Source organism: Hesperophylax consimilis, unplaced genomic scaffold (assembly GCF_061612785.1).
Source record: "Hesperophylax consimilis isolate HC1 unplaced genomic scaffold, BYU_Hcon_1.0 scaffold_47, whole genome shotgun sequence".
NCBI lineage: Eukaryota > Metazoa > Arthropoda > Insecta > Trichoptera > Limnephilidae > Hesperophylax > Hesperophylax consimilis.
The window spans coordinates 155,589-171,016 of record NW_028301277.1 but is presented as its reverse complement, the minus strand read 5'-3'; the positions used below and the strand labels follow the sequence as shown (position 1 = coordinate 171,016).

The following is a 15,428-nucleotide window of genomic DNA, read 5'->3' as shown; positions in this document are numbered from 1 at the left end:
TAACTAATTTAATTAATAAAAAAAAATGTATCCACAGAAAATATAAACATACCAGAAATTCTAACGATTATATAGCATTTACTAAACTACGAAAACAATGTAAAGAATTATCAATAAAGTGCTATAGTGACTATGTTAACGTAATTGAAAATGAGGTACATCATCACAATGTGAAAAAATTCTGGAATTTTACTAAATCTCAACGAAAAGACAACTGTGGATATCCTAATAGCATGTTCTTTAAAGAAAAATGTGCCGACAGTATTGAGGGTATAGTTAATCTTTTTGCTGACTCATTTAAAAGTGTCTACGACAAAGATATTCCCATCAAAGCAGTCTCCAGTACGTCAGTGGAAGAGTCATTAAACCTAAGTCAATGTTTCATAAAATTAGATTCCATAGAAAGAAGCATAAAAGCACTAGATAGTAATAAATCTGCTGGACCGGATGGTATTCCTCCCATATTTTTAATAACTTGCATTGATAGTTTGATATATCCCTTACATAAACTTTTTAACAAATCCTTAGCGTCTGGCTGTTTTCCGGCTCTGTGGAAAAAGAGTTATTTAACGCCCATTCATAAAAAAGGCGACAAAAGCGATATATCTAACTACAGACCTATTTGTATTATGTCTGCTTTACCCAAACTTTTCGAGTCATTAGTATTAGATACCATTGTAAAACCTATCAACAATATTATTGTTCCTAACCAACATGGCTTTATCAGAGGTCGATCTACCTTAAGTAATTTAACTATCTACAATAATTACATATCTGAATCGCTCAGTCTGAAACAACAAGTGGATTCTATATACACCGATTTCAGTAAAGCATTTGATAAGGTTCGACATCATATTCTTATATCCAAACTCCGACTGTTAGGCATCAAAGGTAGTTTATTGACATGGATTATTAGTTACCTCAGTAATAGAGTTCTTTGTGTCAGGATTAATTTTATAGAATCCTATGTATTCGAGGCCACAAGTGGTGTCCCGCAAGGGTCCCACCTTGGCCCAATATTATTCTTAATATTCATTAATGACATTGTAAACATATTTAAAGATGTACAAGTCCTACTTTTTGCAGATGATCTAAAATTGTTTAAAAGAATACGAAATATATGTGATTGCCTAATTTTACAAGCTAATTTAGATAAATTTTTTAAATGGTGCGAACAAAATATGTTATTTTTGAACATTGAGAAATGTCAAGTAATACGATTTTCCAGAACTCATTCTCATATCTTACATGAATATAATTTAAATAATGTTAAATTAACACCAGTATCACAAATTCGTGACTTGGGAGTTATATTCGAATCAAACTTAACATTCACAGCGCATATAGATGATATAACTAATAAGGCTTTAAAGATTCTTGGCTTCCTTTGTAGAACCCTAACTGATTTTAAGTCCTTGGATTGCATGAAAATACTCTACATTTCACTAGTTAGAAGCCAAGTGGAATATAATTCACCTATTTGGTCTCCTTTCTATAAAGTACACTCTAACAAATTAGAACGGGTTCAACACAAATTTCTTAGGTACTTAAATTTCAAGCTTAAAATTCCAATAGAAAACATTAATTATGTAAATTTGATGAATGGACTTAATTTAATTACGCTGTCTGACAGAAGAACCATTTCAGACCTAATTTTATTATACAGAGTCATGAACAACCTTATTGACAGCCCTGCCATCGTTGCTGCTATTAAACTCTATGTACCGACAAGAAATACTAGACAAAATACAACATTCTTTTGCGACACATATAAAACCAACTATCAGTCAAACTCACTTACCAATAGGATGCATGATTTGGGCAACAAGTTTGGTGGTATTATAGATATATTCCATGATTCCCTTTATAATCTTAAATTCAAATTAAACCAACACTTTGTGGAATCATACAAATTATTGTAATAGATTTAACGATTAGATATGTTATTGTAATGTTTTATATTATATTTTGTTCTTTGTTATTGTTAAATATTATGTTGTTTAAAATGTTTCTTTACGCCATATTCTTCAAAAACTACTTGTATATTTTTTTAAAATTCTTCACTTTTATAACTCTTAGTATAAATTCTAACTCGATAACTTATGTAAAACTTATTTATAATCTATGTAAAAGCCCCTATGGGCGTATAACAACAACAATAAACAATAAACAATAAACAATAAACTTTTTTGTTCATCTCTGTCTGGTTTCCGACGTTCTGTTTTCTTATACGGACATCATTTCTAAAAGCATCTTCGGCGACATTCATTGCATTATCATTTGCGGCTTCTTTCGCAATACTTTAGGGGGCAGGTGCGACACTAATTTAGAACAAATCTTCAGGTTTCTTACAGCGTAACCAAGATTTTTTTGAGACATTGCTTTTTTTCATTGAGTCTTCCAACACGTTTGGTATTTTAATATTCCTAACAACGCATTTCTCTGCCGAATTATCACCTATTTCCTCTTCTTCCATACCAAATAATGTATTTAATGTCTTTTCTAAACCAGTTGAATCATCACATATAGAAGCGCATGCATCGCCTGTACTTTTATCGACATTTTCACTTATTTTACTGTCAGTATTTTCAGAGGAGTTAATTGATGAAAACTCGGGCAAACTATTGTCTTTAACATTTTCTTTCTCACTTTCAGGCGGCGTCAAAAGCTCTATCATTTCATCAAATTTCAAATTAGAAACATTTTCATCCACAACAACCTTTTCCGCATCGGACTCGGTTACTTTTAATAAATAAGACTTTAAATTTTGAACATTCACAACTACCATTTCTAAATCATCGTCTTTCTCAACACATTCTGAAGTACTCAAATTTACACTTGACTCGTCGCTTTTGATAATTAAAGCATCGCTATTGACAATCGATTCATCACTTTTGACAAGAGTATCATCATTGCTTTTAACAAGTGACTCATCACTTCTAACAAGTGACTCATCACTTTTATTAATGGAACAATCAAGCTTTGACCTTTTCACCGGGCTTTCATTAACCTTCCACGTATTAACCAACTTATATTTACAAGCCCTGGTCCGGGGAGTATCGGGGAGACTCCATTCCCTGTTCTGCACCTTGTACGGCAGTTCCAGCTTGTTCCGGCAGTCATTCTGGTCGTACAGCTGCGTAACTTCAACTTGAGGGGTGTAACTACTCACGCATTCCGACGCACGCTTGACGCGCTTGCTAGCGCTGCCGGCCGCCGAATCGGACTTCCTCTTGGCCTGGCCAGCGGCGGAAGAGCCGGATGTGGAAGATTTGTGTTCACGTCGCAGCAGAGAAGGGGGCAGATATTGCTGGAGTTGTTTGCGCTTCACATAACGAGCCTGCGGGATAGACGCAATAATTTATTATTATTATTTAATGAACAGATAGCATTCTGCTGAAGCGCTCACATACGTGGCATTTTCAAATAGGATATGTTGAGGTTAAAGTGGAAGTAGTAAAAGCCTATTCCAGCAACACTTCTATCGTGAAAGGTCTATCACCTGGGCTAATTTAATGAGAATATGATTTACTCAGAATGAAGAGCAGATAATGTACAAAAGTGGCATAGAGCGGAGACGGTTTGCATGTAGTTTCCGTGAGCTTTTAGGCCAAAGGCCCATTGTGCTATCTCCATTTTAACTCATTCCTTTAAGAGGATTCCGGTCCCTTTAATAAAGTTCACCAGGGTTGTCATTGGATATGTGGCTATGTCTTCTGGTTCTACAATGTGTCTTCACAGGTATCTGAGCCTTGTTCCCAACAGAGCGGACATAGATAGGTGCCAAAGGTGAATTGGAGAATCTTCATCCTCTTCACATTTCCTGCATCTGTTGGTGTTTTCCACTCCCAACAACTCCTGAGATGGCAGTGTCCCGTTAACCAGGAGACAAAGTCACATATCTAATGACAACCCTGGTGAACTTTTGAAAGGGACCTGGTTACTGTTAAACGAATGAGGTAATGCACTCACGGGAATTATCCCTAAACCTCTGCTTTATAATAAATAATAGCCCTGACATATTTCCCTTGTTACAATTCACCACCTTTAAATTAAATTTCAACAAAAATATACATATCGTTACCTCGATAGTCATTCCTTCTTTGAGCGTCTTGATCTGCACGGCCTGGCGGTTCACTAGCTCCGTGAAGCTCTTGATATCGTAGCGCAGGTCAACGTTGAGATTCTCCGTCTTCTGGAAGGTCAGCCCGATGAACCACATGGAGCAGCAGGCCGGGTTGGACGGAGGTAGGGGCTGCGGACAGACATAACATCATAAGTTGGGTGAAAATAACACTAACATACACCATCTTGAACTGTGAGAAAGGAATTGTGTATATCACATGGTACAAGCATGCTGACATTAGGTTCTTGTCAGTGGTGATATGTGAAAGAAATAATAATACAACACTCTCTCACTAAACCTTCACCCGAAAAACTAATTGAACAATTAGTGAAAGCTAAATATGCTAAATTTAAAACAGGTATTTCTTAAAACAAACAAACATCGATCTTTCATAATATAATTTTTTTGGTTTAAAGTTAAGGCGTCATGTTTATGCTTGCAAAAAGACTTCATTTTGTAAACTTGTTCAAACAAAAACAAAACGAACAGAAAAATATGCGACAGTTGCTAGAATACACTAACTAACTGAAATGTGTCACAAAGGATTTGTAACAAAGTGTGTGGATCCTTCTACATTTATTGTATCTATGGATTCCATGTGTGGAACTTCCAGCATTGGCGGATTTACCATTGTGTAATTTTGGATCAATGCATTTGCACAACTCCACTTATACTGGACTCTGCTAGGTCCACTATTCTTTCAATTTTATCACGTTCGATTTTGGAAACAAGCGGAACTTTTTATTTATTTATTAAATAAGATACAGTAAACGATATTTTTCATTATAACATAGTTGTTAATTGTAGTACCTATTACATATGTCCATAAAATATCATTACGTAATTTCGCCTGAGATTGTTCCGAAAACTTAACTAATGAATTTATCTTAAAATCAATGAATTTGAATTTAAATGAATGTATGAGTAGGTAATAGTTATAAAAGGAAGAAAGTGTGTGGAGAGAAAAAATTCAATTGAAATCAAGAATTATAATATGCTAACGAATTGTAATTGACTGTTAATAGGTACATATTTTTACATTGAAGTATTTTTGAAATATGTCACGCTAGAAATTTAATAAGTAGTTGCTGCATTGGTAATGTTGGCTTCAATATGAAAAAGTGTAGTGTGCCTGGTACGCTTCATTGAAACATTTAAACCAATGACGGATAGCAATTCGGGACTATCTATTTTATTATTAAGCAGATTATGTAGAAACAAAAGGTCTGACAATGTGCATTTTTTTGTAAAGTTAAGGCGATATCATACGTAGTAATGCAAAATCATGTGTTTTTGGTTTAAAAATTTGGTCGCCTAGAAATGTTTCAGATGCTTTGAATAAATACCGCGAGTATAATACGTCTTGGCCTTTGAAATAATCGAGTATTATGTAGCCTGAACCGTCATTTAAAACCTTTATTGAGAGAAGCATTCTCAAATTCCCTTTCGCGTGGCACTTTCCCGCTCTTTTTCAGCACCTTGCGTTGGACAAGTGGTCACCAGATGCTACACAAAAGTAAAGCGTCCCCTATGCGACTTTTGTTTACGGCATTCTTTCTCATTAGCGTTTTAAATTCCGTCGCTGGCGTTGTCGTTGCGAAGTAGCTCCGAATTTATAACGATTTTTACCGTATATAATTATTTTAAGTGTATAATTTTTTCAAGAATAGCCCAGCTACACTACTCGCGAAGTTGATCGAAGTTGACCGAATACGATAGTGTGGGCACGAACTTCGCTTCGCTTCGGGCATCTTCGCTTCGCTTCGCAAGACTTCCGATTGTTGTCGGTAAATGCGCCCAAGTCAAAGGACTCGATGCGTCACGGCATAAATAAACCAATCACTGACTGGTTGGACTGAGTTACTCGCGAAGTTGCGAAGTGTGTGGGCACGCACTTCGAACTTCGTCGAGGACTTCGTCTTTTAAAAATAAAAAATAAGATAGGTTTATCTAAAAGACGCTGTCTGGATTGCATTTAGTTCGGGTTGAATCTTGCGATCATACATAAAGATAGTTGCCAATAAAAATGTGCGGTGAAAAAATGAAGACAATGTTGGTAGTTCTTATTCGAAGTATGATACAGTTAAAAGTGACCGAAGAGGATAGGGTCCCATTAGCGCAGTTGGTAGAGCATTGTCCCGGAAAGACAAGGGTCCTGGGTTCGAGTCCCAGATGTGACCGTTTCCTTTTCTGATTTTTCTGTTTCAGATTTTCGTTTAAAAATCACTAATATTGTCTTCAATATTTGAATATTTGGGAATTTCATGGAATTCAAGGGACGACTTAAAAGGCCTCCCGCAAACTAAAATAGCGAAAATAACAAATTTACTGAAACAATACATTAATCTAGGAAGGTGGTCACTTGAGCAGGCCCAGAGCCTCTTGGGTACCCTCAATTTTGCTAGTTTCGCCATTCATAGAGGCAGGCTTAACCTTCGCATGTTACAGTGTGCCAGTCGCAAGCTGCCTGCATTCAAACCGAGACGACTCCATCCCATTCCTCGAACAGCGATAGAGGAGCTGAGATGGTGGAGCAGGTCCCTGCAGACGTGGTCACCAATGCATCAAGCAGTGATTCGTCACACCCTCACGACCGACGCCTCGGACTGGGGATGGAGTGCGCAGCTAGACGACCTCAGATTGAGTGGAGCTTGGTCCCAAACACAGCAACCTCTCCACAGCAATGTCAAGGAAATGCTCGCCGTGCTGGCAGCACTTACTCCTCACGGGCCAGAGCTGTCAGACTCGGGTCTCCTGATCCAGTCAGACAACAAATCGGTGGTTGCGTACCTTCGCAACGAAGGCGGCACACGATCCAAGACATTGATCGAAGCGACTCGTCAAGTCCTTCAGATGACAGACACGTATCGCATTTCACTGTCTGCCCACTACCTACCAGGAAGGTTCAACGAGGTGGCAGATCAACTCTCCAGAAAACGCGAACCTCCGGAGTGGCATCTTTTACCAGCAGCAACAAAATTGATTTTTGCAAAATGGGGGAGACCAACTATAGACCTGTTTGCATCGGAGACAGCTCACGTTGTAGAAGATTATGTGTCCCTAAATGTATTCGACAAAGAGGCAAGTTTTGTCAACGCTTGGACTCGAGAGTGGGATTTTCCTCTAGCTTGGGTGTTCCCCCCTCCATGCCTTATGCCGAGAGTTCTCGCACACCTCAACCGGGCCAAGGGCCTATACCTGATTGTAGCCCCGAGATGGAAGAAAGTATTCTGGAGACCAGACTTGAAAAGTCGAGCGACGAGCCCTCCTTTCACCATAATGAACCTGACAGAAGTGCTGATAGACACCAGAACCTTGAAACCTCCTCCACAAGTAGAGGATTTTATTTTGGAGGTGTGGAAGTGCCGGGGTGGAGTCAGTCATTAACAGATTGGTCGGACAAACAGAAAAAAATTTTAAAGTCAGGTTGGAGAGAATCCACACTTAAAACATATAAACCGGCATGGCTTAGGTGGCAAAAGTGGGCATTAAATCACGGGGTAAACCCGAATGTCCCTACAGGAAGTAACCTGGCAAGATTTTTAACAGATCTTTGTTTAGAAGACAATTTCTCTCCCAGCACAATTCGACTCCATAAATCAGTAGTAACAACTTTCAGTAGCCCTGAAGAAGGAAACCTAAGCTCACACCCTCTAGTCAGACAAGTTCTCAAAGCCGCAGCATTAAGGCATCCTAAACTGTCTAAGCCTCCTATCTGGGATCCCAGAATGGTGTTGACCTGGTTAGAAGCTAACCCACCCAAAAAGTTGAGTCTCTTTGAAGTCTCGAGAAGAGCAGCGACTTTACTTTTGTTAGCTTCGGGACGAAGAGTGCATGACCTGACCTTGTTACAGTGTTCGCCAGACAAACTATCCATAAATGAGGAAGGGGTCTCGTTATGGCCAGTTTTCGGATCCAAAACAGACTCTGCTACATACCAACAGTCAGGTTGGAGGTTGAGAAACGGAAATCAGCCAAATATAGACCCAGCATACTGGATTAAGAAACTGATTGAAACCTCCAAAGAACGGAGGGAAACAAATCAGAATTTAACAGAACTCTTCATCACTACATCGGGAACTGTTAAGGCAGCTTCAAGAACAGTCATCGCCCGTTGGGTCAAAACAATTCTAGAAGAAGCTAAGATCACAGCTGCCCCGGGAAGTGTACGGGCAGCAGTGGCGTCACTTAACTGGCTGGATAATTTTAGACTGGAGGACATCCTGGCTCGAGGGAACTGGAGGAGCCGGGACACCTTTGCCAAATTCTACAGAAGGGAAGTTAACACTCCCCTAGAGGTAAATAGGGCATTGTCTGTAGCCTCCCTATTCCACCCACTGTAACACGTGAGTAGGTTTTCCAGTTTTTTGACTATTATAATAGTATCACATTAGCGTTAGTGGTCACCAGTCGATAACAAACAGATCTCAATAAAGGTTTTAAATGACGGTTCAGGCTACATAATAAAATAGTTTTACCTACCAATAAAACTTATATTATGTACCTAACCTCATTTAAAACCTAGGCAATCACTGCCTGGTGAGAACTAATGAGAAAGAATGCCGTAAACAAAAGTCGCATAGGGGACGCTTTACTTTTGTGTAGCATCTGGTGACCACTTGTCCAACACAAGGTGCTGAAAAAGAGCGGGAAAGTGCCACGCGAAAGGGAATTTGAGAATGCTTCTCTCAATAAAGGTTTTAAATGAGGTTAGGTACATAATATAAGTTTTATTGGTAGGTAAAACTATTTTATTTTTTACATAAGTCTTTTTATAAGCCCGGAAAAAAATAATTTATAAGGCCTATGAAAAATGCTTTAAAGTTCAAAATCTCCTACTTACGAACCCATTTTCGGTTATGATTTTGTCGTATAATGTGTCAAATTAAGTTATTTATAAAATTATCGAAAAACATTTAAATATTTATGCCTGAACATCCACAAAATAAAATAAAAGGCACTTTTTGGCTATGTTTTTTTTCTTGCCTAAATCAAAACAGCTGGATGGTGTTAGCTGAACCAGTTGCTACTCGCAATATGGGTTATTCCCCCTCACCCTTATCTTCGTGTCTACTGTTTCTCATGTCTAGCATTTAACCTAAATTAAAATCTACAGGATATCATAATAAAATGCAATGTAGAAAACATACTTGGTCTGAATTGGGCTGACTGTTTGGGTGGTTGTCATTCTCCGAATTGGCTCCGTCGTGATCGTTAGTGTTGGGGGAACCAGCCGGCTTGGGAACAGTCGGAGCATCCAAGTCCAGGACCTCTCCCGGGTTTGTGGCCGGCGCTGGAGACGTTGATTATTAGTTACATTAATGAGTTATGTTAGATACAAGTTTCGACTCTGATGTGGTGTTCTCTCAGCATGGCAATAGGAGATTCGTTCATTAAAGGAAGTTAACTATTGTTAAATGTCAAACTCATGGGTTCAGAGGCAAGGAACTGAATAACGTTAGCAGTGAATTGAATTACATAAATAAAGGAATTTATTAATGACTGAAATGAATTATTGAATGGTACGAATGAATTTATGAAATTAACTAAGATATGAAGTAATTAATGAAATGAGGAAAGAATAACATGAACTAATAGATGAATTGATAGAATGTGTATGATGTACAAATGAATTAAATAAATATAAGAAAGTAATGAAAAAATCAACCGCGCAATTATTAGTATAAATCTGGGGGTTAATTAATACCTAGAAGTGTCTAGTCAAATGCGTAAATTGTTCAGAAAAAGCTACATACATTTGAGTGATATTTGTAGATTTCTTGGTGTTAAACACTTTTATTGATCTAAAGCGTCTTACATATGCTTTTTCAAGACTTGACTAAGTGAACTTTGTACAATCTTGATAAAAAAATATTAAAAGCATTAATTACTGCCCTGAAATACCCATACAACTTGAAAAAATCTCCTGATTAAAAATAAAGGCCGCCAACGGGAATTGAACCCGCACCTTCTGATGTCCGGTCAGGTGCTCTGGACAACTGAGCTACGTCATAGTGGTCCAGAGCACTCTAGAGATAATTTCAATTTATATGGATATTTCAGGCGAGTAATTAATGCTTATAATAATTTGTTATCCTTTGTGCTATGCATAAAAACCATGTCTTATAAACATTAGATTATCATAAAAAAAAAATACAACCTTGATGATGTCGTAGGAACTTCTAACATTAACTCCCTGAAATATTTTCATAAGCCAGATTATGTTAGTGTTTTTTTTACCTGTGATGGTGTGGTTATTTCCATTCAGCGCAGGTGGGATATAATTGTAGCACTCGGGGTTGATGTGCGCAATCAGAATGTGTTGGTTCCTCTCCAGATTGCCTGAAACAACAACAAGTATTCTTACTGTGAGATTATTATTCCTACAGTCCACTGCTTTTTAACCCTAGATAACTAATCGCTCGCCGAGGCGACGACACGATACTCGGCGAAATTCGAAATCTAGGACGTGCCCTATGACCATCTCGTCGTCCGCTGGACGAAACTTTAGGTAAAACAACAATTTTATTGTTAAGATACGTACATTTGTGTTGTCATGATTGAGAATATTCTTGGCGAATCTTCTACAATAGAAGTTCCGGTTACATGTACTTCAAACGTGCGGAAAATTTGCTACCTGTGTCCATCCAAGGCCCGGAGGATGACCAAAAACCGTTGCACCAGATGTAGAAAGGCTATTTGTGGTCCACATAATGTTGAAATGTGTGGTCACTGTCTAGACTGATATGTTGATATTAATTTGTACTTAATTTGTTCATTATAAATGTTACTTTTGTGCCATGTAACAAGTTCCTATCTTAATTAAATATTTTTGATTTATTTCTAGTATTTTATCGCGTAGTCCACTCGACGAAAGTGTAGTTACAATGAAACGATGAAAACAGTTTAGTTATCTAGGGTTAATTAAGACCCTCCCACAGCAGTTCCAAAGATGACGTAAGCCCCGAGGGAACTGATTTCCTTCAGGGTCTCTAGAGTCAATGGCCCACAATATTATAGATTTGTTTTACATTATAGAGAATATTTATAATATTTTTAATTTAAATTCCTGCTGAAAAATAAATATTTTATAATTTAAGTAATAACGCAGCAATTGAATCTCAACACACATATAGTTTTTAAATACAAATGAGCTTAACCTAATTCAGTCAGATGTAATTTGAGATTTTCGCAGCCAAAAGCATTATATGTTTTGGTTATTACACCGTGTTGCGCTTCCTCCTTCTTTAGAAAACGTTTCAGACATCGTAACAGTATCCATCATCATGGCAAATGATAGAATGGTGTAGCCGTCGGATACCAAGAATCTGACGGGCAAGATTGAGGGGCTTTATAATTTTAAACACATCTAATCCAGTTTTTAAGGTTAAGTTCTAGTTGACTATGATTATAAATTATGATGCTCACCGATGAGATGACGCAGCTTGCTCTCGACCAGGCCGCACCAATCCAGCTGGTCCTCGCTATTGTTACTGCACGCCAGCAGCACGATGAAGTGGTGGTAGCGCAGGAAGAAGGGGGGAGCCTCAAACAGGCGCTCCCATGCGCACTTACCGCGCATTATGTCCTCAGTGACTGCCAGGCCTGATCAAAGAACAAATTTTGTATTATTTATTTACCATCACTTTTTTATTTTACATGAATAAACTGCCTATTAAAATTAAAGATGTCCACTGACTCGGTATAATTATTTCCCTCCATAAGTATTCTAGGCAATGAGGAATACATAATATGGTAGTCAGTCCCAGAATTTCTGCGATTTTCCATATGTTACTGAGACCAATAAAACTTGACATCTGAAATTAGTAAGCAAGGGAAGGCTCGGCGAAACAATTATTATTGAACACATGAAGGTACTGGTTCTAATCTTTCTTTCTGTTTTATTTATTTTTATTTTATTTTATTAGGAACATTAACAGGTTTATAACATTACATGCATAGGGAGAGAGAAAAAAATAGGTAAAAGAATTAGGTTACAACCCAATAACCAATGTTCACATCATGCAATAAAGATAAAGAAGGTTAAAAAGCAAAAAACAAACAAAGAAAACAAAGAAAGGTTAAAAACAAAGAAATGTTAAAAACAAGGAAATAATAAGAGAAAATGTATATATATATATATATATAAATATATATATATATATATACATTTTCCATATTAATTTTTCTATATTTTCTATTTTAATATATATATATATATGTATATATAAACACATACATACATATATATACATACACATGCATGTACACTTATAAATACATACGTACACACATACATATACATAGTTGCATACATACATACGCATACATACATGCATACATACATACATACACACACGTACATTTGATATTAAATACAAATAATATGTTAGAGTGATAATGAATAAATGATGAATGTAATGTATTAAATTTAGAAAAGAGTTAATTATTACAATACTCTGTTAACAATTTTTTTTGAATCTCCTAAGGTACACGACAGGATATCAGCATCAAAATAAGTTTTATTATAATGATTGCAAGTTCTTAGTAAGAAAGAATTTTGCCTGAAACTCGTTGAAGGAATTTCGATATGAAACAATGATTTGTCTCTAGTTTTCTTACTTGGGACTCTAATATTGATTGATGACAAAAGGGCTGGACACTGGACAGTCAATATGACCACTCAACACTTTGTGTAAGTAAATCATGTCCGCAGTGTCTCTCCTGCTTTTTAATGTTTTAAGTCCGTAGTGCTTGATAGAGCTTTCCATATCGTAATAACGTAATTGTCTCCTGAAGTTCAAGTGATGTACAAACTTTCTTTGAACAGCTTCAATGCGTTTTGTGTGAATGTTATAAAAAGGATTCCATATGGCAGAAGCGTACTCAAGATGACTACGGACGTAGGAGTAATACAAAATTTTGAGTGTATGGATATTTTTGAATTCCTTTCCAATACGGAATAAAAATCCTAACATGCTCAATGATTTCTTGACAATCTTATCCACATGTGCCTTGAATGAAAGTTTGTCGTCAATCAGTACACCGAGGTCTCGAATTTGATTGACTTTATTGAGTGGTTGACTGTTTGTAATATGGTAATTAAAATTATATTCAATTTTTTTTTTTTGTAAAGGTTATTACTTATTACATAACATTTGGCAGTATTCATGTGGAGATAGTTGACAGTACAATAATTATTAAGCCTATTAAGATCTTGTTGCAGTTTATAACATTCAGTAAAAGAGTTAATAGAAAGAAATATTTTCATGTCATCAGCATGAAAATATTTCTATATTTTCATGGTAAATGATAGTACATAATGGCCCGTAAAAATTAAATTTTTTCCAAAATTTTATTTTTATTTTTATGTTTCTTTATTCAATAAAATTAATAGTTACATGCATTGAGGAATTTTTCGACCACCATGCTTATGGTGGTCGGTGTTATGCAACTTTATTTAGATTTTAGTATTGATTCCACTCCAAACAATAGTTTTCAGTACGAATCCGAAATTTTATTCAGTTCGGCGTCATAGTTCCCGAGATAATGGCTTTCAAAGATCAAACCTAACTCTTACATTTTGGCCCGTAATAATGATATTTTTTCCAAAAATGCAATGAATCCGAAATTCTATTCAGTTCGGCGTCGTAGTTCCCGAGATAATGGCTTTCAAAGATCGAACCTAACTCTTACATTTTGGCGCGTAAAAATTATTTTTTTTCCAAAATTGCAACATTATTTAGATTAAAGCATTTATTTCGCTGCAAGCGATAGTTTTCAGTACGAATCCGAAATTTTATTCAGTTCGGCGTCGTAGTTCCCGAGAAAATGGCCTCCAAAAATCGAACCCAAGTATCAAATTAGGCCCGTAGAAATGAAATTTTTCCAAAAGTGCTATTTAATTCATATTTTAGTATTGATTCCACTGCAGGCAATAGTTTTCAGTACGAATCAGAAATTTTATTCAGTTTGGCGTCGTAGTCCCCGAGAAAATTGCCTCCAAAGTTCGTACCCGCAAGTCTCAAATTAGGCCCGTAAAAATGATATTTTTTCCAAAAATGCAACATAAAGCGCTCGTGTTCTGTATTGATTTGCTAGAGGTGGGTCCTATAGGTACTTTTCGTTACTGGTTACAATGAGTACAGGTACAAAAAAATACCTGGTAAAAGTACCGGTGACAAAATACTCAAGAGTATTTAATACCGACCTGAGGATTGATTCAGAATAAGTAATTAAATTCTGCCCACATATTCCCCACAAATATTCTACGGGAGCTTGATTCCCCGTTTTATTATTCGAAATCCGTGGGTGGGGAGGGTAGCTACGGAATTCCATTTCGAAAAAATTCCCCACATTTTTCCCGTCGCTAAATATTTGATCAAAATACCAGTTGAATATACCCGTCAAAAATATACCTACTACAAAAAAATACCTATTATAAATACCTGGTAGAAATATCCTACAAAAAGACAAATCCATTTGTGGAGAGTGGCTAATTTCTTGATATTGTTCCGTGAAGGCTTTCCTTAGATTTTCGTAGTTGGCAATGTATCGGCGTGATCTTATTTCCTCAAAACTAAATTCTTCTTTCTCCCCGTTTTCTTTTTCTTTGTAAACCTGAAGTAAAATAACCACACAATATTTACAACACAAAAAGCACAAAAGCAGGACAAGAAAGATAAGATGAATAATCCATATTTGATCATATATTGTAACAAATAAACAAAAATGTACTTATATACCTAATAAAAAAACAAATAAAAAAATATATATTTTATAAAAGTAAGGCTGCAAGAAATAGGAAGTACCTATAAGCTCTACCCCTTTTTACGTTCTGTATACCAGTACAATACATGTAATTAAAATGTGAATTTTGATTTGGATCGTCTTTGTTTTATGATGGTTTGGATAGAACACCTCACGGTGTTTAACTTAAATCATTAACCAGGTTGAGGGCTGATGTGTGCCGGTGCTAATTATTTAGTATTTTCTATTTTGTACAAGCAAACACGTCCCGTACAGTAAGTGTACAGTGTGTGTTCCGCTTAAACTCAGAAACGAGTCCCGGTACAATCAATGGATTTATATGGTGTGGTAGCCCTCCATCCCGCATCCATGAAGAAGGTTCCCATTTTTACCTGAAGGGAGTGCTTTTGCAGATATAAGGGCTGAAATTTTTCGCTCTCTAGAAATGTCTAGAACAATCCAGAATATTCAACAGTATTCAAGAGCATTCCGGAACATTTTGGAATATTGTAGAATGTTCGGGAATAGTCTGGAACGTTCGGGAACATCCCAG

At 36.6% G+C, this 15,428-nt stretch overlaps 1 protein-coding gene across 1 annotated transcript; it reads left to right on the top strand.

Annotated features, from left to right (window-relative positions):
* The first annotated feature begins 6,565 nt into the window (after positions 1 to 6,565).
* LOC149408865 (uncharacterized) lies at positions 6,566 to 7,513 on the top strand. Its single transcript, XM_089650358.1, has one exon. The coding sequence runs from the start codon at positions 6,566 to 6,568 to the stop codon at positions 7,511 to 7,513; it is 948 nt and encodes a 315-aa protein (XP_089506484.1).
* The last annotated feature ends 7,915 nt before the right edge of the window (positions 7,514 to 15,428 follow it).

Bases quoted from the DNA above. Each gene is read 5' to 3' on its own strand.
- LOC149408865 (XM_089650358.1), top strand. From the start codon at position 6,566: ATGTTACAGTGTGCCAGTCGCAAGCTGCCTGCATTCAAACCGAGACGA.